The sequence below is a fragment of the Barbus barbus genome (assembly GCF_936440315.1).
Source record: "Barbus barbus genome assembly, chromosome: 9".
Lineage (NCBI taxonomy): Eukaryota > Metazoa > Chordata > Actinopteri > Cypriniformes > Cyprinidae > Barbus > Barbus barbus.
This window is the reverse complement of record NC_136737.1, coordinates 4,934,422-4,957,924: the sequence shown is the minus strand read 5'-3', so window position 1 is coordinate 4,957,924 and position 23,503 is coordinate 4,934,422. Positions and strand designations below refer to the sequence as shown.

The following is a 23,503-nucleotide window of genomic DNA, read 5'->3' as shown; positions in this document are numbered from 1 at the left end:
AGAGATAAAGTGCATCCTGTTTGTTTTCTTAAGGCACAGTGTTATTTTTATTGTGAGTAATACAAGTAAACCCTTTGCAGTTTCCAAAGGATGTCTTACTCCTATCTTTAAGACCAAAAATTACAGATTATTTGATTTTTTCCCCCGTGATCACGCCAGAGCCTCCTGGTTACACACAAAATATCAATTATAGCATTGTTAGATGTTTATTAGGCATATGTTAATAGGGCCTCAGAATACTTACAAAGCCCATCCCTGTATATGTTAAAAGAAACAAGAAATAACAATTACTTGTAAATTACTTTGAAGCCTTTTTATTTATTTGTGCTTGTTTACTGACATGTGATTTTCTTATTGCTTTTCCTATTTAATTATCTTTATAGTGTGTGTTTAAATGTTATTGCCCTTGTATGTTGTATGGTCTTTGTTCTAAAATCTGCAATAAAAAAAAACAACTTACAAAGCCCATCAAATGTCGTAAAAGCCTCCGGACGGCAGGCCACGCTGTGAAGTCACGTCTCCAGTGCGCACGCGCGTCTCACGCACCGGCGGAAATAGTCAGGATTCAGTTTCCCGTCGCTTCATCTGGAGCTAAAACGCAACAAACCTGTAGAAATATAATGTTCGCATCCGTTTAAAAGAGTTATTTGGTTTCTCGCCTCAGCGTCATGTGATATACATGAATTCCTGATCTAATACTAGAGAATAATCCTGAGAAAGATGGATATTTCCACGCCGCCAGAAGGTAACTGCGCTTGCGCGCGTGATTGAACCGATATTATACACCAAAACCTCGCTAATAAACACACAATTGTTATATAAAACTATCATTTATGTGCTGGTTGGTTTATATTGAGTGTCTAGTGTGTGTGGGATGGCAGGGGAAGTTGCTATATCGCTTGGAGGTGTTCTTTCTTTATATAAAGCTTTTACAGTAACTTAGATGTCAACATTACTAGTACAAATATATAATTTTTCATATTATCACAAAAATATATGAAAGGGAATGGCTGAAAGCTTCTTGCACTTATGGCAAATATTTAAAAAATATATTAAAATTTTATTCCTTATGTTCATACAAATACTGTGTAAACGGTTATATATTAAAAATATGCTGTGCATTTAATTTGTGTGTTTTTTTCTCTCTCTGATTTTTTCCCATCAGATCAAGAGCTGCGTAATGTCATTGACAAACTGGCTCAGTTTGTCGCCCGAAATGGACCTGAGTTTGAGAAGATGACCATGGAGAAGCAGAAGGACAACCCCAAGTTCTCCTTCCTGTTCGGAGGGGAATATTTCGGCTACTACAAATACAAACTGGCCATCGAACAGCAGCAGCGTACGTGAATGAGCCTTAGTTTGAATTTTTATTGTCATTTTAATTTATTTTAAATATTACTGTTTAGGTTTATTTGATATTATTTCAATTTAAGGCTTAGTTCTGTTTTATTTCTTAGTAATGTTATTTATTCTTGGTGCTATATTTTGGTGACTCTTCAAGGTATTTTCAATTATTTCAGCTTCAGTTAACAGAAATGTTTTTAGATTTATTTTTCGGTAACGCTAATAACCTGCTATTAGCACAGGGCTTGTGTGATGGAAATGTACAGCTAGATTTGCCAGCTGTATTGTGTATGTATTCGTCTTTAAGGTGTGCTTCTCTCCTTTATAGATTCTGGCACTCATGATGATGAATATAAAATGGAAGGTATTTATTAGACCGATGATCAGAAATTTTTCATTTTGCCTGGAGTTCTTCTGCATCGTTAGTGCTTGAAACCTTTTTTTATATTTCATTTATCAGATTATGTTATGGCTTACATTTTCTCAGACATGCATATAATTGGTTGAAACTTTCAAAACCCAGCTGTGCAACACTTTTGATGGTGTTTGCAACCATCGCTGTTACTATCTCTCATTTTCAGGCTTTTGAACCAAGAGTTAATAGAATAGGGTAAACGTACCTATTACGCTCACCAAAATCTACATTGAGACATTTTAGATATTGGTTTCAGTACAAAAAGTTCTGTTATAAAATATTAATCTCACACAAAAATATTAAATTTTATTTTTAAATGACAAAAGCATTTCAATTAAGATATACATCATTAAATTCAAAAAGTCCGGCTGTGCTTGATGGGTACATTTTTGTACCCTGTTCCCGTTAAGCTCACATGATGTTTTATTAAAAATTGTTTATTTTAAGGACATTTTTTAAAGAATAATTGTAAAAATATATTTTTTGAAGGTACAAAGTCAATCACAAAAAAAGCAGAACACTAAAATCAAGCAACAAGGCATTCAAGTCGATCAGTTATAATGATATTCATATGAATATATTCATAATGAAGTGTCATCTAAGCACATTGCAACATCTATAGGCCTACTAGTCCACGTTCAGCTAAGTAACACATTCAAAAATCAAATAAAACAAACCAATAAAATATGGGGATGAACACAGAAACTAGCCTCATTATGAAACCTCTTTAAATATTTGTCTATAGTCTCTGGCTGGAATACCCTACATGATTTTCTTCCAGTTTACAGTTTGGAAAAGTTGATACTAGTTGCCAAAGATCAGAGCCTGTCTGCAGATTTGATGCGACTGATTCCATAGAAAATCGACTTTAAGTTTGACTTAAAGTGACAACCATCAGTTAATATTTAAAGTCTGTTTATGAAGTATTTATATAGACGTTCAATTTGGAAGAGCTTCAAGAGAGCACACTGAGCTTAATTGGAGCTGCAAAAAGTTTTAATAAATTTCATGTAATATTAATTCAAATGACAGAATAAATAGTCTAGATCATGTATTAAGTTCATACATGTTTTAATATGAACAACTATTATTAACAATATCTATGAAATTATACTTTTTCTTATTGAAGCTGTGATTTTCATAGTAGTGAAGCTCACCTTTAAATAATATGAAATCATTACAAATTACAGACAACGGCAGACCAGCAATAAACTGTCAATTTATAATATTATGGATGTACAAGTACAAGCCAGTAATGCCTGTGAAGTAATATGTTAGCGTAGCACACAATCTTATACAGCTAGTCAGCTAACTGTGCTCTGTAGCATCTGCGCTATGTTGCTAAAACTATCTTTTGGATCTAATGTAATTATTTCCCACATTTCCAGGATATAATATGCAAAAGTCTGAACATTAATCTCTTAATTTTACAATAAGTAGTGAAACATACCCAAAATAAAGGGTTAAATGTCTAAAACACACATTTAAGGAGCTCCTCTTTTGGTGAAAGTTTTAAGACAGCTTTCTTAATGGCCGCCAGACAGAGTGAACACATGGAGACTCGTATCTCAGCGTGCAATGATCTGATTGACTTGACATTATAGGAGGTATATAGTAACAAACATATCAATTGGTTAATACATCAAGTAGGATAATAAATAATTTTTTCTTTTTATAATCTGATCTCAAAATGTGCTCAATGGGTACGTTTACCTTAGTTCTCCCAATGATGATAATTAGCTGAAAATTTACTCACCTTCAGGTCATGCAAGATGTAGATGAGTTTGTTTCTTCATCAGATTTGGAGAAATGTAGCATTACATGACTTGCTCACTAATGGATCCTCTGCGGTGAATGGGTGCCGTCAGAATGAGAGTCCAAACAGCTGATAAAAACATCACTATAATCCAAACCACTCCAGTCCATCAATTAACTTCTTTTGAAGTGAAAAGATGCATGTTTGTTTGAAACATCCGTCATGAATGCGTTAACTTTGATAGAGAGTCCTCTATCCATAATGTTGATTTCTCCAGTGGAAAAAGTCATCTCGTCAGAATCAGGAGAGAAATCTGCACAGATCAAGCACAGTTTACAAGCTCTACACAAATATGTGGCTGGATTTTGATGTGAGCGACAACAGGAGATGGACTTTTTCAGCAGAGGAAGCGTTATTATGGATTATGGACTCATATTTCTGCATATTTTTCTTATAATTTAGATAAGACGGCTTTTTCACTGGAGGAAGCAATATTATGGGTAAAGGACTCCATCCAAGTTAAAAGCATCTTAATAATGGATTCATTTCTTACAAACACACAGCTTGTCACTTCTCAAGATGTTAATTGATGGACTGGAATTGTGTGGATTATTATGATGCTTTTATTAGCTGTTTGGATCCTCATTCTGACGGCACCCATTGTGATGATATTGCTAAATCTCTACAAATACGTTTTGATGAAGAAACAAACTAATCTACGTCTTGGATGGTCTGAAGATGAGTAAATCTGTAATTTGTATGCTTAGCTAAATTATTTATTTTAAGTAAGCGCATTACTTTTCCTGTTTTTTGTTACATGCATGGTATTTAAACTTGTGCGGCTTGATTTTATTTTTGGTTTACTTTTGTTTGCAAATGCAAGTATTCTGTATAAATATTGATTCAAACTTAAGTTTCACTTTCAACCTAAGGAAGCCTCAAGCAAGCAGTTTCTTTGGGTTCTTTACTTGACTTCTTTTCCCCTCAGTTACAGTGCCCTCCAAAAGTATTGGAACAGTAAAGACAACATTGCTCTGTTGGCTGTGGAGTCAAGACATCTGCAAATATGATTAAAAGATGAATATGAGACAAAACTACAGAATGTCACATTTTATTATTAGCCGTTTCAACACATACATGTTAAAAAGAAAAAGTTCATCCCACTCAATTGATGTGCATAAGTATTGGGACAGTTGAACGTAAGGCAGATATAAAAGATTAAAAGCTATTATTTAGTTGCAGATCCCTTGCACACAATCACAGCAGTGAGTCTGTGACCCATAGACATCACCAGACTCTTGGTCTCATCTTTGAAATACTTTTCTCAGCCTTTAATGCAGCCAATTCCAATTGTTGTTTGTTTTGGGGAGTTTCTGCCTTTACTCTCCTCTTCAGCTGCTGAAATTCATGTTCAATCAGATTTAAATCTGGAGATTGACTGGCAATCTAAGACTTTCCATTTCTTTGCCCTTATAAATTCCTTGACTGAACTGGCAGGGTGTTTTGGGTCATTGTCCTGATGCAATATGAAGCACTTCCCAATGAATCTGGTGTCATTTTCTTGAATATTGGTAGGCAAGATGGTTTTGCACCCTTCCAAATTCATTCTGCTACTGTCATCATACATTAAGTCATCAGTAAAGTTGAGAGGGCCTGTTCCAGAGACAGCCATGCATGCCCATGCCACGACACCACCTCCACCATGCTTTACAGATGAGGCTGTATGCTTGGGATTATTGCAGTTCCCTTTTTTTCTCCACATTTTTGCTTTCCCATCACTTAGATAAAGGTTCATCTTTGTCTCATCGGTCCATAAACACATTTCCAAACTCTTCTGGCTCACCTTTGTGCTTTTCTGCAAACTCTAATCTTGCCTGTCTATTTTTGGTGCTGGTCAGAGGTTTGCATCTTGCTGTGTAGCATCTGTAATTCTGTGTCAAAGTCTCCTGAGGACAGTAGATTGTCAGAGCATCACCCCAGCTTTCTGGAAGTTGTTGGTGATTTTACAGACACGTCTTTTAGGATTCATTTTCACAGCTTTTATGATTTGTCTGCCATCAACTACTGTTGTTTTCTCAGTCGATCAGGTCGTTGTTGGTTGCTGGTGTCGCTGGTGGTTTCCAAACTCTTGATTTCTCCATGCCCTTTGTTTTTGCTAGAACTCTAACTGACTTCCTTTTATTCTTTCATCCAAATTGCTTGCTTTTCTCTCAAAGTCAGCTCCCTCATCTTCATCCTGGTTTGTGTGTGTCATCATCAAATGCAAGATTCAGAATACAGAAGTAATGGATATAACTGATGCGACACATTCCCTGCTTTTAATATCTGAAGAATTAATGCAACAGGACACAGCTGATCACTTAGAAAGACCTGTGAGGCAACTGCTCCAATACTTATGCTCACATCAGATAGAGGGATGAACTCTAAAAGTGCTGAACTTCTTAGCTGGTAAAACATCTGTGTGTTGAATCACCTAATAATAAAATGTGACATTCTGTAGTTTTGTCTCATATTCATCCTTTAATCATATTTGTAAATGTCTTGACTCCTCAGCCAACTGAGCAATTTTGTCTTTACTGTTCCAATACTTTTGGAGGACACTGTATTTGCAGTCAGTTCAGTATGTCACATCCCCATGCTTTCCTCAGCTTAATGTTTCCGTATTCCCGAGTTTTTCATGCAATTCTCTTCAGACATGGAAAATCAGAGGGGAACAATCCAGCATGAGTGATTTCCTGCATGTTTTTCTGATCTGAATGGCTTTGCTCTGGGAACGACCATTCAAAAGAGAGTCACGTTTCCTTCAGTAGTGTGACTCTTCGTCCTCATCCATCAGATCTGGACACACTGGCAGGCAGATGTTTGTCTGGACACACAGTAGGAGTTATAGATTTGCGTGTGTGTGTTCTTGTGATTAGCAGTGCTCTGTAAACCTCCGGGGAAAGAGGTCGCTGATGTTCCTGCGCCAGTGACGATGCTTCCGCCGCCTCCGATCCCGCCGACCACGCCGTCTGTGGAGGAGCTGATCCAGCAGAGCCAGTGGAACCTGCAGCAGCAGGAGCAACACCTGCTCAGCCTCAGACAGGTGTGTGCACAAATGTTTTGACCCCCCCCCATGGGACTTTGCGTAGTTTTGATGGTCCGTTTATGTTCTGCGCACCAGGGTCGATCAAAAAATACAGTGATATTGTGAAATACAACTCAAAATAACTGATTTCTGTTTGAATTATGTCCCCCTGGAGCACAAAACCAGTCATAAGTAGCATGGGCATACATTGTATGGGTCAAAAATCATTAGGATAGTAAAAATCATGTTCCATGAAGATATTTAGTAAATTTCCTACTGTAAATATATCAAAACATAATTTTTGATTAGTAATATGCATTGCTAAGAACTTAATTTGGACAACTTTCAATGCAATTTTCTCTCTTAATTTTTGTATGTATTTTTTTTTTTTTTGCACCCTCAGATTTCAGATTTTCAAATAGTTGAATCTCAGCCAAATATTGTCCTATCCTAACAAACCATACATCAATGGAAAGCTTTATTTATTCAGGTTTCAGATGATGTATAAAAAAACCCCACCAAATTTGCATCAGACCTGGTCTGATTCGGGTTGCTATTTATTTACTAACTGATCGGACTTAGGGTGTTCGTTAAACAGACCATCAAAACTACGCAAAGTTCCATAGACTTTCATTGACTTTTGCACAATAAATAATCTATATTCAGTATTTAGGCTGTCTATCACTAGCAAGGCCAGACTGTTCTAGGACAACATGCTAAAACATACTAACAATGTGTTAAATCATTCTAGCAACATGTTAATTCATGCTAGCAATATGTTAAAACCTGTTAGCAACAAGCTAGCAATGTGTTAAATCACACTAGAAACACTAAAACATACTAGCAAATTTGTTAAAACATTGAAGAAAAGCATAAAAAATATGTAAGCAGTGTATTAATTTATGGTAATGTTTTAAAACATTAGGAGCTTGCTTAAACATTTTAGCAATGTGCAACATCACTTTTTTTTACTTTTAGCAAAATCTTCAAAGAGCCGAGAAAATAATTTCTTACCCCAAAATAGTCCTGCTGATCCTATATACTTTTGAACATTGATATATTCTGTTCTTGGGGTTTCAGGAGCAAGTGACGGCCGCCATCTCTCTGGCGATGGAGCAGCAGATGCAAAAGCTGCTGGTGGAGACGCAGCTGGACATGAACGAGTTCGACAACCTGCTGCAGCCCATTATAGACACCTGCACCAAAGACGCCATATCGGTACATTACATTACATTATTTAGCAGACGCTTTTATCCAAATGAGGACAATAGAAGCAATCAAAACCACCAAAGGAGCAACAATACGCAAGTGCTATGACAAGTCTCGGTTAGCCTCGGTTAGTACATGTAGAAAGTTTTTTTTTTTTTTTTTTTTTTAAAGAAAACAAGTAGATAAAATAAAAAAATAAAGCTAGTGTTAGAGGGTCAGATACAAAGAAGATTAATAGATACAAAGAAGACCGATAGAACAGAATTAGAATAGAGAGGATATGAGTTCATACAGAGGCGTGACGTGCGTTCTTCTCGGCTCATTAAAGATTAATCTTGCAGCAGCATTTTGGATTAATTATATAGGTTTGATAGAACTGGCTGGAAGACCTGCCTAGACAGCATTGCAATAGTCAAGTCTGGACAGAACAAGAGCCTGAACAAGGAGTTGTGAAGCATGTTCCGAAAGAAAGGGACTGATCTTCCTAATGTTGTATAAAGCAAATCTGCAGGTTTTAGAAATGTGGTCTGAGAAATTCAGCTCATCATCAATTACAACTCCAAGGTTTCTGGCTGTTTTTTGAAGGACTTGTGGTTCATGTGCCTAACTGGTTAGTGAAATTGTGATGAAACGATGTTTTTTTAAAAATCACAAGCAGTTCTGTCTTAGCTAGGCTTAGTTGAAGGTGATTGTCCTTCATCCAGCAAGAAATGTCTGTTAGACATGCTGAGATGTGAGCAGCTATCATCGGATAATCAGGATGGAATGAGACGTAGAGTTGAGTGTCATCAGCATAGCAGTGAAAAGCCATGTTTCTGAATGACAGAACCTAGTGATGCCATGTAGACCGAAAAGAGAAGTGGTCCAAGAACTGAGCCCTGAGGCACACCAGTAGTTAGATGTTGTGACTTGGACACCTCACCTCTCCAAGATACCTTGAAGGACCTATCTGAGAGGTAAGACTCAAACCACTGGAGTGCGGTTCCTGAGATGCCCTTTGCCAATAGGGTTTACAGGAGGATCTATTGTTTAACCGTGTCAAAAGCAGAGGACAGAGCCAGCAAGGTAAGTAATGAAGACTTGGAAGCCGCTCTTGCCAGTCTTAGGACTTCAACAACTGAGAGCAAGGCAGTTTTGGTTGAATGTCCACTTCTGAAGCCAGATTGGTTGCTGTCCAGGAGGTTGTTCTGTGTGAGAAAGGCAGAGACTTGGTTGAACACAACTCGTTCAAGTAATTTTGCAATGAAAGGAAGAAGAGAAACCAGTCTGTAGTTCCATAAAAGAGTTGGGTTAAGAGTGGGTTTCTTAAGAAGTGGGGTTATATGAGCCTGTTTAAATGCTGAGGGAAAAACTCCAGTGTGAAGGGATGTGTTAACGATGTGAGTGAGTGCAGGTACAACTTCAGGAGAAATGGTTTGAAGGAAATGACATGGAATAGGATCAAGTGGACAAGTAGTAGGATGACTGGAAATGATGAGCTTAGAGACTTCTGCCTCAGAGAGAGGAGAGAGGGATGTGAACGAGTGTATATTTGTTGGTAAGATGTATTTGACAGTTTGTGGTATGGAGAATTGTGCTGTGAGGTTTGTATTTTTATTAATGGATGTGCCAAAGTCGATGAAGGAGGGGGAGGAGGAGGACAAAGGAGGGAGGAAAATGTTTTAACAATTCACCTAACTCTCGCATGCTCTTTAATTTAATAATCTGGAAACACATATTAAGAATTGGTCACAAAATCTAAAACAGAAGTGAAACAAGTATTAGGAAAGAGGATAAATAAAAAGCGATACTTATGTCCCTTGCCGGTGTCCTTTACGAGCTGCTTTTAACTTCCACTGATTGACTGCTTCGCTCAAAGTGTATTTTTTTTACATTACCTTCTGCTGGCGCTTGAACACACTTTCTTGTTTATCACAACAAATGGCCAAACATGCGCACACCACTGTGATACAGTACGAGATTAAACGGTACGAGCCTGAAACCTGCTTCGCTCACAACTGCTCCTTTTGATACGTCTCAGATTAGTAATTTTTCAGAATCAGAATCAGATTTATTGGCCAAGTATGTTTACACATACGAGGAATTTGTTTTAGTGACCGAAGCCCCACAGTGCAACAGAGAGACAGCCAACAGGACAGGACACAGATAATAAAAGAAGAATATCCAAATAGGCAATGTACAAAACAGCAAAACCACAATATATAATATATATTATAAATAATTTTTTGGTTATTTCTGGCTCTCAGGCTGGAAAGAACTGGATGTTCAGTAACGCTAAGACCCCGGCGCACTGCGAGCTGATGACGTCGCATCTCAGAAACCGCATCATTGCGGACGGGGTGCATTTCGAGCTTCGCTTGCATCTAATCTATCTGACCAACGACGTCCTGCATCACTGGTGAGACGCAGAGCTTTCATCAGAACTGTTACAATGATTTAGTTTTGATTTTAGTATTGTTAATATGTGATGGTAGTATTATAACTTTAATATTTTTGAATTAGTTTTTATATTTTAATCAAATTAATAAAATTAATTAAAATTAATTAATAAAAATAAAAAAGTTTTTTTGTGTGTGTATTTTTCTTAGCTTTAATATGTAACTATTTTAAAATGTACAATATATTATAAAGAATTTATAATTTTTTTTATAAAATATAAAAATATATTTCTTATATTTTAAAAAAAAAGCTACAATATTTTAAATGTTGAAATACAATTGTTATATTAAATACAGTTTTTAATTTTTTTAACTTATTTAAACTACTTTTTTATTATTAGTTTTGATTTGCGTTAATAATTAGGGGTTATTTTAAGGGGTTTAAGTTTAATTTAACTCAAGAAGAACTTATTAATAGATTGAAATAACACAGCAAATAAAATAATGTGACCTGTTTTCACTTCATTTTATCTTTGCAAGTTCTCAGATTGTCATATAATTTTATATTTTCTGTTTTAATATTAATTTTAGTTTAATGCGGTTGTGTTATTTTAATATGTCTATTTAGTTGTTGTTATTTATTTCAATTTTAGTTGATGTAATGTTACTAGAACTAAATGAACAAATATGGCTTTGGAAACAAACATATATATATATATATATATATATATATATATATATATATATATATATATATATATATATATATATATATATATATATATATATAAATTTGTTTTAATAGTTTTTATGAATGAATACATTTTAATACAAAGTTTGAATAAATTAATACATTTATATAAATTAATACATTTCTATAATAAATTTTCAATTAACATAAAACTATTTAATAGTTTTCGTTAATGAGAACATCTCTGGTCAGTAATTTAATTATTTAGTATTTATTTATGATAACAAAAATTTAACAACAATTTGATTAATTGTAGAGTTTGGTAACATTTTACAATAATTTGTCATTTGTTAACATTAGTTAATGTATTAACTAACGTGAATGAACAATGCATTTATTACACTATGTATTAATCTTTGTTAATGTTAGTTAATGAAAATATAGTTGTTCATTATTCATGTTAGTTCACTGTGCATTAACTATTATAATATATATTAACATTAGAACAATAGAAGTATTGTTCATTCTTAGTTCATGTTTACTAATGTTAATGAACCTTATTGTAAAGTGTTACCTAAATTATAAGCTCCAAACTATTGGAATTAGAAATAGAGTTGTTCAACTCCAAGTGTTTTTATTTTTATGGCGTATTATTGAGCAAACCTTTGATTTTTCTCCACAGCCAGAGGAAAAATCAGAGGGATCTTTTGGCGGCTCTCCAGAAGGTCGTGGTTCCCATTTACTGCACCAGCTTCCTAGAAGTAGAGGAAGACAAGCAGCAGAAAATCACCCGCGTAAGATCATCCATCCTCATTTCTTCCCATTTGCAGCTTCAATATGGTGTCAGTTTGACTCGTAGCAGAGAACTGAGTTGTTGCTCTTCATGTTTTCAGCTGCTGCTGCTCTGGGAGAAGAACGGCTACTTTGACGACGTCACCATTCAGCAGCTTCAGAGTCCGGCTCTGGGTCTGGGACAGTATCAGGTGCAGCTCGTGCTGTCAGTGCTTGTTTTCTGGTTAAATATGGAGGATGTGTTTCTCATCACGTCTCTGTTGTGTCTGGTGTAGGCGTCGCTCATCACGGAGTACGCGCCGGTGGTGCAGCCCGTCCAGATGGCCTTCCAGCAGCAGATCCAGGCGCTGAAGACACAACACGAGGAGTTCGTGAGCAATCTGAAGCAGCAGCAGACAGCAGCGGTAGCAGCAGCCGCGGCCGCCGTCGTTCAGCTGACGCCTGCAGACGTCGACGTGAGGACTCAAGCGCCCTTGACCTCTCAGCCTGGTAAAAACATTATAATATATATTTTTAATAACTATTTTTTATTTATGATTTAATATTTTCATAATGTGTTTTTAAAATATTATAATTTTTATATTAAATATGTTTAGTTTTTAATTTAATTTTAGTTGTAGTAATTTTAGTTCTTCATCTTAAACTAAATGAAAATCAAATACATTTCCTTTGCAAACTATCTGAAATAAGCTTTAGGTCAACCTGGGGGAAAAAAAAACTTTCAGATCATATACAGACAGAGTTGTTTATGAAACACACTGCCGTTCAAACGTTTGCAGTCAGAAAGTAATTAATGCTTTTTCTCAGCAAGGATGCATTAAATTGATCAAAAGTGACAGTCAAGATATTTATAATGTTACAAAAGATGTAAATAAATGCTGTTTTTTATGGTCATCAAAGAAGCGTGAAAAACAATGGGTCACTGTTTCCAATAAAATATTGGGCAGCACAACTGTTTTCAACATTGATAATAATCAGAAATGTTTCTTTAGCAGCAAATCAGCATATTAGACTGATTACTGAAGGATCATGTGACACTGAAGACTGGAGTAAAGATGCTGAAATTTCAGGTTTGAATTACAGTAATAAATTGGATGTATTTACACAGAACACTGTTGTTTTAAATGGTAATATTTCATAATTTTACTGTATTTTTGATCAAATAAATGCAGCCTTGGTGAGCTGAAGAGACTTCTTAAAAAAACAACAACAACTTGCATATGTCAGTTTTAAATTGTGTTTTTCTCTAGTTTGCTTATTACTTTGGTTTCTTGGCTTGATATACTTTTGAGTTAAGAGCTTTATTAATCCTTGTAAGGCAATTTGTTATGATTACAGTGCTGCTTCACATAAATAGACAAAGCACACATCGTCTTTTTGACTCAGTTTGATGTTATTCTTGCTGATATGTGATTTGTGATTATATGATATCTTGATGTGTGTTTTTTTTCTTAATGTCATCAGCAGACCTGAAGCCTCCATTGGCCGGTCCTCCACCCGGCGATTACGAAGGCGCTCAGAGCCGACCATCAGACTCGAACCCGGCAGCGTCGTCCGACATTCCCTCCTCTAAACAGGGTTGGTTCGATCCACAGCACAACATGCCGGCGTGGAACCCGCAACAACCCGTGAGTCAAAAAACACTTTAAAACCTTACAGTTCTTACATTATTTGTAGCTGTGTTTTAATACTAATTCGCTAACTGATTATATGTAATCTGGATTACTTAATCAGATTCCAAATATTAGGCATTTGTAATTAGAATATACTATGTTTTAAAATGCTAATAATCAGATTACCAATACTATTTTATTGATTACATTTGAATCATGTAATGGCAGTAATAATTATTCAAAATAATAATAAAAAAAAAAATTAATTCTAAAAATAACCACTTTTAATAATTTTAGAAATATTTGTATTATTTAGAAATAGTTATATTTGCATTTTTACAATTTAATTAAGTTAAACAGCTTATAAACCCTCTGTAGTTTCTTCACAAACCCACTATAATGTTAAATACACTTCATTGTTGATAAAATGCATTTTCTTTCTCTTGGTATTTTTATACCAATATAGAAGAATATTATCCTATTCAAATCAATATGATAAATTAATTAGTTCAGTAGAATAAGGTCAAGTAAAAGTAATTAAAAATGTAGTTTAATAGATTGTTACTAATTACAATTTTCGTAATGTAATTTGAAATCAGTAACTGATTACAATTTATTTTCCGAATGAAAATCAAATAGACACAAATATTGCAGTGTAATTTTTTTTCTTAAAAAAAAAATAAATGAAGAAAATTTTGTCTTTTAGATTTGACACTTTTTTTTTTGCATTGTTTGCAGATTAAAAATTTGTCTGTGACCATCTTAAATTTTTTATTTCATTTTACTTATTTAAATATTCAGTCCAGCACTGATACTAATGTTTCCACCTCCAGCCGCCATTCGACCCGACTCAAGTCCCGCCCCCCTGCCCACCCTGGAACAGCCACGAGGGCATGTGGAACGAGCAGCGGGACCCCAACTGGAGCGGCCCTCGGGACGGGGGCCCCGCAGGCCCCTGGAGCAGCCAGAACGAGCCGCCGCCGCCGTCCTGGAGCGGTCAGTTCGACCAGCCGCCGTGGAGCAGCCAGCCGGATCAGCCACCGCCGTGGGGCCAGAGAGAGCCTCCCTTCCGCATGCAGCGTCCGCCACATTTCCGTGGGCCCTTCCCTCCCCACCAGCAGCCGCCACCGTTCAACCAGCCGCCGCCGCCACCACACAACTTCGGACGCTTCCCGCCGCGTTTCATGCAGGACGAGTTTCCTCCGCGGCATCACTTCGAACGGCCGCCGTATCCGCCACACCGATTCGACTACCCGCAGGGAGACTTCCCTGGAGGTGAGACCTCGGCTTTTCTATTCGGAAAACTACTAGATTTAAAAATGATTCTGATTCATGAAAAATTTACACAAGTACTTGTTTTTTTTTTTTTTGCTTATACAAATTTCCATTTCCATCCTGAATTGCATAAATACGAGGTTTTATGTTTGAAAGTAATTAAGATTGCAATAGTGTAATTTTGCTTTGTTCTGAAAAATTAAGTTAATTATTATGATAATTAAATATTCTTATTCTATAATATTATATTCTATTATATAATGAAATATTCTTCTTAGTTATTTTATTTAATTAATATTTATTGTAAAATAATTTAATTTTTAAATTATTTTACGGGAGTTACCTTTTGATAGGGAAACTTATAAATACTATAATACTATACAAAAACTACTAGTACTAAAATAAAATACGTAAAAAACATAATATAAAACAATGAAATTAGTAAGGCCTAAACTAAAATTTAAATAAAATGTAAAACCTCAATATTAATATAAATATTTTAAAGTAATATAAATAATACATTTAAAATACTATTATAGCATAGTACTAATTTTTAAGTAAAATTTAAATTCAGATGTGACCAAAAATGCTCATTTATATTTTACAGTAGATATTTTTTACAATATTATTTTAATAGAAATATATTTCTTTATTGCTGTATAACTTTTACAATTTAAATATTCAAATACTATTTTGAATATTAATAACAGTAATTATTATTGTTCTGTGGTCTTAAATTTCTTGAATTATAAAACAAATCACCTATAAAAAGAGACGTATTGCAGTGTAATATTTTATATACCCTTTTTTCCAAAATAAGAAGCCGTTAGACACATCGCAGTATAATAATTGAATACTTAAGAGACGGTTGTTGTTTTGCTCCAAAAAGTCTGCCTAAATTAGGCAAATTGTTTTCTGATTTTATTGCGCATGTTATTAATTCTATTAAAAATTCTAATTTTGTGTAAGACATTTTTGAATGTTTAAAAAAATACTAAAAATAAATATAATAAAATGGTAAACAGAAATAAATTGATAATTTATTGCAGATAAACTTTATATTGAACAATTTTGACTAGCATGCTGAAATTTTAGATTAGGCATAAGTAGGACTTAAATTCCCAGGTTACTGCTTGCTTTCTCATGCATATTGTTCTTCTCACCAGAGATCGGTCCGCCTCCTCATCACCACCCAAACCAGAGGATTCCTCCTCCCGGGATTTCTGATCCTCCTCCGTGGGGGGGGAACCAGCACCCTGAATTCGGACCGCCGCCTCACGGCTTTAACGGTCAAGCGCCCCAAATGCGCCGGCAGACCCCGTCTCACGTCAGTCAGGATGACCCCAGCCTGGTGCCCAACGTGCCCTACTTCGACCTTCCCGCCGGACTCATGGCACCACTTGTGAAGGTAATTTCACAGTCGACGTCGGCTGGGAAAGTAGATGCTTGTTTTCTCGTCTTAAATGTGACATTAAACTTTATTTTTAACAATAGCTTGAAGATCATGATTACAAGCCTCTGGACCCCAAAGACATCCGTCTGCCGCCTCCAATGCCTCCCAGTGACCGTCTGCTGGCTGCGGTGGAAGCGTTTTACAGCCCGCCGTCCCACGACAGACCCAGAAACAGGTGAACACCAGTGTGACTGCTCTGGGTTTGTAGTTTTGTTGGTTGTTTTTATTTAATACTTCAGTTGTAATGACTAAAAACAATAATTTTTCCAGTGAGGGTTGGGAACAGAACGGTCTGTATGAGTTCTTCCGGGCCAAAATGAGAGCGAGGCGGAAAAAGGAACAGGACAAACGCAACAGGTGGGGAATAAATGAACTATTGCAATGTATTCTAACAAAAACTAAAACCTTTTCATTAGTTAAAATATAAAATAATGTAAATATTAGATAAAAAAACTGAAACTAAGTTACAATTACCAGTGTTGCCTTTGCAACTGACTTAAGTTGAAATGCTGAAATTAAGACTAAAACTGAAATAAAAATAAATATTTATATAAAAATAAAAAAACTTACTGGAACAACAAACAAGGAAAACTCACAAAAAAAGAAGAACACAACAAAATTAATAGAACTAAAATGAAAATGGGAAAATTAAAACTAATTTAAAATATTAGTGAATGCTATAATAGTATAATTTATAAATAAAATAAAAACTAAATATAAATACAACAATAAATGATTAATAAACAAGGAAATAAAAAAACTTTATATAAAATATCAAAACTAAAATTTGTTAAAAAATATAAAATAAATATAAAAAGCCTAATGAAAATGGAAAAATACAATATTAGTCAAATTTGGACTAAAATTAAAATATTAATAAATACTATTACAGTATACTTCTAATACTAAAATAACACTTGAATTCAGATGCGACCAAACAAAAGTCATTCCCATTGTTTCCTCTGTAATATTTCACGTGATATTTTTTTGGCAGCACCCGAGGGAGTCCTTCGCGCAGTCGGTCGCACAGTCGAGGACGATCCACATCACGCTCCAGCTCCAGGTCTTCCAAATCCTCTCGCTCCAGATCCCGATCCAGATCTCGCTCTCGTTCTCGCTCCTACTCCAGATCTCGCTCCAGGTATTTCTTAAAAAAAATCTGCTTATTTATACCATTTTTTCCAGCCACACGAATTTGTTGGAACACATTTTTGACTGTCTGCCGTAGGAGCAGGAGTCACTCCAGATCCAGGTCCCGAAGTCGCTCCCGCTCCAGATCTCGCTCCAAGTCACAATCTCCAGACAAGCGCCGTCACGCTGCAAAATCACGCAGTCCTACACCACCGTAAGTCGATCTACTTTTGTTACCCAAATCCAGTTCGCATTTAAAAAGCAGATTTTTGCTTTGAAATCTGTATCTGCATTTTAACAAGGGTTTATTTGGTGTGGTTATTACTATCAGGATTTCATTTATTTTTATTCTTAAATGTATGTAATTTTTATGTATTTGTGTAATTAAAAAAATAATACAATTAAATAAATTAATCCATTTATTGAATTAAATTAATTAACTATTTCATTGTTTTTAATTATTTGTAAAATGACTAATACAAAAGGTGATATTGCAACATTTTTATTTAGTGAAATTTCAAATAAAAATATTGAAATCAGTAAAAATTATGTAGCAAATTACCTAAATTCTTTTTAATCATTAGGGGCTAAATCTAATCCCATCTGACGAACATTACAAAAAGTTTCTTTCTTTTTCTCTTTCTTTCCGTATTTTTAGTTACAAATTTTCTCCACATTTATTTTGACCTTTATAATTTGCATGATGGAAAAAAAGTATCCCATTCAGATTGCAGTGTCTTTAATTTGATTGATTTCCCCCCCCCCCCCACATTTACTTTGACCTTCATATGTCAAGTTTTGTGATTAAAGTAAAATTTCTTGTTGCGTTGCATGATAAATAATTATAATCGGTGGCATCACAAAATTGATCAAATCCAAATTGTGATTTAGCATGATGTTGACATGAAATACGGCCTCTCTGCAGCTCCACATCTGGTTTGGGTTCAGGCCCTGCTGCGTTACCACCCGACCTCAGGCTGGGCGAAGAAAACAAGGGCCATCAGATGCTCATGAAGATGGGTAAGTGATCAATGAACACCACATGAACCGATCTCCCCGTTGATCCAGCAATAATTCTCTTCATGTTCATCCTGCAGGCTGGAGCGGATCAGGAGGTCTTGGTGTTAAAGAACAGGGCATTCAAGACCCTATCAAAGGAGGAGACATCCGGGACAAGTGGGACCAGTATAAAGGAGTGGGAGTCCAGCTGGATGACCCATACGTGAACTACAGGCGAAACAAAAGCTACAACTTTGTCGCAAGGATGAAAGCACGAGAAAAAGGTATTCATGTTTTTGAAATAGAGACCTTAATGTTAGCAAAAGCCTGTTTTCCAAGCGAAACATTAAAAAAACATTTAAACATAAAATTGATAAAAATACTTAGGGTTAGGTGTTTATTCAAACTATTAACCCTAAGTATTGAACTTACTATTGATTGTAACCAAATATGAATGCGTTTTATCTTTGTTCATCCTCAGTAAGCAGAGACCCCCAGGAGCCCTCCAGCACAGAGTGATCACCCATCACATGTGGTCTTTTTTTTTTTGTTGTTGTTTTTACTGTAGATGTCAAAGCTGTTTTCACATCCGTTTGGACGTTTTATCTTGCCCTTGGTTCCTTTTTGTCGTAAAATGCATCACAGCATCATATTGTAACTCAGAAGTGTCATTGCAAGCGCTTCCTTTGATTAATATGAGACTCTGTACAAGCAAAATAAAGACATTTTAAAAACGGCACAGTGCTTATATAAACGTTTCATTTATGCATGAATGATTGAAGTGAAACACAATGAACAGATACTGGAAAATGTTGGTTTAATTAGGCACGTTATTGCATGAACACTGATTGAAAAGGTTTGGCTGTTTATAATCTATGGATGATGCATCCAAAACATTGATCATCTGTTTATTCAACTGTAATGATAGTCTCTCATTTCCTGTAGAACTTCCTCTAAAGCATCTTCAATACTCAGTTTGGGTGGCCTGTGAGCGCGAATAAACTAGAACAAAAAAAAATCCTGTTAGCAAACACTGAAGATAATTTAAAATAAATACTATATAAATAAGAATATATATATATAGATACAACTTATAAAAATGTTTAAGCCTCACAGCCTCATCTTTGTCCCTCGTCAAATTTTTACCTCTTTAGTATCCTCTAGTGTGGTGTATTTGTAATCCGCAGGTCCCAGTGACTCAATCACTGATGTGTAGTGACGTCTGGTGGAGTCGATGAATGATCTAGTAAGGTCCAACTGCTGCCGCAACATGTCGTTCAGTGCAAAAACGGCAGGACTGTATGCGGTCAAGCCTGTTAGCATGGAAAATAATGAGCTGGTTCAAGTAGTAAAATAATTTTCTCAGTGACTGAAATGTTCTGATTCTTTATAATAACCGCTTAAGATGTGTATATGTTTTCTAGGTTCAGGGTCATTCATACGAAAATCGTGTAGTTCATATTGTATACTCACTCTCAATGGCTTCAGCGCTGACTGTATGACTGGCTATTGGTGTGGGGTCCACATACGCCATGCCCACTGACGGACCAACAGCAGCCATGCCTGAAAAAATTCCCAATATAAATGAGTGGATCTCACAAAACCATCTTTCCAAGTTTTTTTCATTACGGTAATGGAAATTTGGAGCAAAATAATTACATTCCATGACATTTGTGTCAATACATATAGAAAAAATGTTGTATAAATGAAAAGGACTTAGATGTGTTCTTGACCCAAATAAATTTTTTTGCAGAAAAAGAACGAAAGTGGTCCTAAACCATATCCCAGAGGGATGCCCCAAACAAATGCAGTTAGAATTATGTCTTTGTTCTTGATTGTTTTTGTGAGATTCGCCCAAATACCTTTCTTTCAGAACAATAATGAAAGTGGTCTTAAACTATAACCCTGAGGTACGCCACAAAGAAAATGTAGTCTGGCTGGACTGAAGAATCAGATTATTTAAACCTACCAGAAGACCATGTGTAAGTTAGTCCATCTGTCTGAGTCTGTACCGCAACTTCCTTTACATGACGGTCAGGACTGGGGCCATGTGTGACTGTTGCATTGGACGAGCTAGACCTCGAGGAAGAGTCCGAGTAGTGACGGGATGACGATGATTGTGATAAATTATGGTCATCGTCGTCACCATCCTGGGACTTATATGTGAAGTGCTGGGCCTCGCTGACCAGTGAGGCATCTTTGTCTTTATCTGTGATACTTTCGGAGATTTCACTGGCACTCTGTGGCATCTCAGATGGAATCTCACTCTCAAAATCGCTCTCATAGGCAGCAGAGGCATCTTCTGGTGTGGTTGGTGAAGCAACTTTTGAGATGTTGTTGGATGACTTCTTGTTACTATCTTTTGTTCTGGCTTGTGTTTCTTTCTGAGTAAAAACAACGTTTTTCCATTAAAAAACAAAACAAAAAACTTTTGTAAATTATGTTCAGGAATTACATTTTAACGCACCTTTTCTTGTGATATTTCAGCTGCTTCAAAAGGTATAGGGGCAAGATCATCCAGTGTCATTACGTTCAGTTTGAAATCTGTGGGAAATCATCAAAAGAGAAAAATGTATTTAAAACATTTGGGTGAACAATTCTATTTAACAATAGTTAAGAACCGTTTCAAATGATTGCTAGATTTTGTATCCACAGGTGTTTTACCATCCGAGGCTGCACTCCTTTCGCTCAGAGTATCATCAGAATCAAGTGCTGCAGCAACAGGAAAAAGATCGTCCAAAGACCGGATCTCACTGTGATCCGTTTCAGAGGACACTGAATGTTCAGTAAACTGGACCATACTTGACTCAGGCCTGTTGGGGGGAGGGGAAAGACTTTGATGGTTCAAACCTTTGTGTCCTTCAGGTGAAGGTACGGTGGACTTTTCACTGCTACTCTTGTATAACTGGAAGAAAAAAAAAGTCAAACGGATTTAGAAAGACCTTAAGGTGAGTAAACTGGTCAACCAACTCTTAACTCTTCTAATACCTTTTTAACAGGTTGAGGACTCTTCTGCCTCACTGCATTTTGCAAGGAACCTTCTGATAAGCTAAAAGAATCCCCTAGAAGTATTCGCATGTCCTGTTCATCGCTGTCTAAACTGTTTCTCCTTTCTTTACGTTCATTCAGACCAGACGTTCTCTCAGGAACCTTCTGCTCTTGAGGTGCCGACACGGTCCTCTTCTTTAGAAAGCGACTCCCGGTCATGCTCAGATCGCTGCTGGACTCGACAGATAAACGCGTCTCTTGTGGTTTGGAAAAGTTTGAATGTATACTGGGGCCGTCGTTTTTGCTTTTCTGGTTTCTGATGCGGTTCTCGATGAGCGCTAGTCTACTCAAAGCCGCACTTTGTGAACGGTGTTGAGGTATGAACTTAAATTCATCCATTCCAGCAGGACGTCCTGTAGGAGCAGATGACAATCTATCACCAGTGGCATCTTTGGAAGTCTTCTTCAGAAATCGGCTGCCGCCACCCATGCCGAAACTCTCCAATGTTGTTGTTTTCACAGGATCTTGGTTTTCACTCTCTGATGGCGATAAGACGTCATTCAGGTCCTGGAATTGTATCTGCTTAGACGGTGACATGTATTTTCCAGGGTTTTCCTGGGTAGATTGCAAAACATCACACACATTTAATAACAGAATGGTGTTAGAAATAAGATCTACACATATCCCAATGGTAATGCACTAAATTAGTGTATTCTATAATAGGCCTAACCTTTGTTACAAACAGCATTAAAATACTTAATATTTGTAAAAAGGTTAGAAAGGCCACATTACCTATAGCAGTACACTAAAACAATGACTTAATTAGCTGATTAGCTCTTTTTATGTTTTATTTGATCATTCAGTTTACACTATGGTACAACAAAATTACAACACAATAATTAAGAAAAAACAAAAGTCAAGGAAAAAAGAAGCTAAATAGAAGCATAAGAAAGAGGGTATTATAAAGAATGCTAAAAAGTGATTTATCAAATACTGTAGAAAACTTGTAGGCTGTACAAAGTGTTTTCTTGTTAAGCGAGACTGAAATTGTGTAATTTTAATCATCTCTTGTAAAAAAAAAAGACTCAAAATAGGGTTACAATTCGAAAATGTACTTTTGTGAATATAGACTCTACACAAGAAGAGAATAATTAAGTGTTATATACTGCTCGGCCTCGGTGACTTCAGCCGAAAATAAATAATTACGTGACGAATCGTGCGCAATTACACCAGAATCGTCTATTAAGGAAGATTTGATGTGTAACCCACACTAACCCCATCTCTCTTGTCCCTTGCTATCCCTTTGTTTGAGCTTCTCTGTGCAGAGAGCTGAGCCTTCGCCCGGTCCAGAACTGAACTCCTTGGTCCTCCACGACTCCACATCTTGACTTGGTAAACATCACCTATTTGCTAAACCAAATAAACACTAAATGTCATCGGAAAGCGTCGTCTTAACAGAAGCCGAACAAATCGCACTGTTGTAGTCTATGTTTACATGTTTACGACGGAATCTTTGAGAACGTTCACCATGACAACGTCGCGAGCGTTCCGACTTCACCGGAAGCGGATGACGATATTTTGGTTTCACTTCCTTGACTCGTCTGTTTTTATTCTTATATTTTAAACAACTATTTTTTGCATCGATTTAAATGAGTTATATAACGAACCATCCGCAAAATTTCCTTTAAATATGAGAAAAATCCTTGGATTTATTTATATTTAATTATTACTTGTATTTGATTAATAATGGTATTGTATCTGCCTCTAATGTTTATTGAATGAAGACATTTATATTAAAAAAAACTATTAAACCATAACTCGTTTATTATTTAAATGATTTTAGTATGTTATGTACGTACTGTATTTCCTGTTTGTTTTATACATACAGTATTATTTGTTATTATTGCAATAAAAAAAACTGATATGAAAAGGCCTAATTTGGTATAGTTTATAAAAATATATAGGCCTAGTATATATGCACCCAGAACATGAATGCAACACACTGAATTTAATTTTCTCTAATTGCAATATAAAAACATTTAATATGGTGCAATTAATGAGGAAGACAGTGATAAAGACCAAATAAATAAATAAAGACTAAATTCGGTATACAGCTTGTTAATAAAATATATATTCTGGGCTCAGCTGCTTGCAACATATATGCAAACATGCTAAATTACTTTAAGCATTTTACTCCAATAGAAAACCGTTATAATGAAAATTTAAAGGTCTTAATGCATTAAGAAATCATTTAACAAAGTTAAACTCCAGCTGAGTCACGTGATGGCATGACAACCAATGACAGCGTAGCAGGGGAGAGGCAACAATGTACACTTTGTTGCATGTATTATAATGTTATTAAGTGTATAGGAGAAAGAAAATGATCTAAAGT

The 23,503-nt window shown here is 35.8% G+C and overlaps 2 protein-coding genes across 12 annotated transcripts; one reads left to right on the top strand and one right to left on the bottom strand.

Annotated features, from left to right (window-relative positions):
- The first annotated feature begins 522 nt into the window (after positions 1-522).
- cherp (calcium homeostasis endoplasmic reticulum protein) lies at positions 523-18,860 on the top strand. Of its 11 annotated transcripts, none has more exons than XM_079425197.1 (20): positions 523-745; positions 1,166-1,339; positions 1,673-1,708; positions 6,434-6,600; positions 7,663-7,800; positions 10,038-10,189; positions 11,543-11,654; positions 11,754-11,843; positions 11,928-12,141; positions 12,645-12,722; positions 13,120-13,280; positions 14,099-14,540; positions 15,707-15,948; positions 16,035-16,168; positions 16,264-16,350; positions 16,988-17,134; positions 17,228-17,338; positions 18,050-18,144; positions 18,222-18,407; positions 18,605-18,860. In XM_079425197.1, the coding sequence occupies exons 1-20, from the start codon at positions 721-723 to the stop codon at positions 18,640-18,642; spliced, it is 2,829 nt and encodes a 942-aa protein (XP_079281323.1). In that variant the 5' UTR covers positions 523-720; the 3' UTR covers positions 18,643-18,860. The 11 variants fall into 11 exon arrangements, with proteins under 11 accessions (XP_079281323.1, XP_079281321.1, XP_079281322.1 ...); XM_079425195.1 differs by having other exon boundaries at positions 17,222-17,338; XM_079425196.1 differs by having other exon boundaries at positions 13,117-13,280.
- Positions 18,854-22,680, bottom strand: cUnh19orf44 (chromosome Un C19orf44 homolog). The gene is made up of 8 exons (XM_079425212.1): positions 22,387-22,680; positions 21,112-21,726; positions 20,788-21,028; positions 20,591-20,667; positions 20,093-20,507; positions 19,597-19,686; positions 19,270-19,436; positions 18,854-19,125 (listed from the first exon to the last, which is right to left on the bottom strand). The coding sequence occupies exons 1-8, from the start codon at positions 22,492-22,494 to the stop codon at positions 19,036-19,038; spliced, it is 1,803 nt and encodes a 600-aa protein (XP_079281338.1). The 5' UTR covers positions 22,495-22,680; the 3' UTR covers positions 18,854-19,035.
- Positions 22,681-23,503: the final 823 nt, after the last annotated feature.

Coding starts and splice junctions, on each gene's coding strand:
- cUnh19orf44 (XM_079425212.1), bottom strand. CDS start 22,494: ATGTGGAGTCGTGGAGGACCAAGGAGTTCAGTTCTGGACCGGGCGAAG. Junction 21,029..21,111: donor GTCCTCAACCTGTTAAAAAG/GTATTAGAAGAG, acceptor TTTTTCTTCCAG/TTATACAAGAGTAGCAGTGA. Junction 20,668..20,787: donor AAGGAGTGCAGCCTCGGATG/GTAAAACACCTG, acceptor GATTTCCCACAG/ATTTCAAACTGAACGTAATG.
- cherp (XM_079425192.1), top strand. CDS start 721: ATGGATATTTCCACGCCGCCAGAAG. Junction 15,949..16,034: donor TCATGGCACCACTTGTGAAG/GTAATTTCACAG, acceptor TTTTAACAATAG/CTTGAAGATCATGATTACAA. Junction 18,408..18,604: donor GATGAAAGCACGAGAAAAAG/GTATTCATGTTT, acceptor GTTCATCCTCAG/TAAGCAGAGACCCCCAGGAG.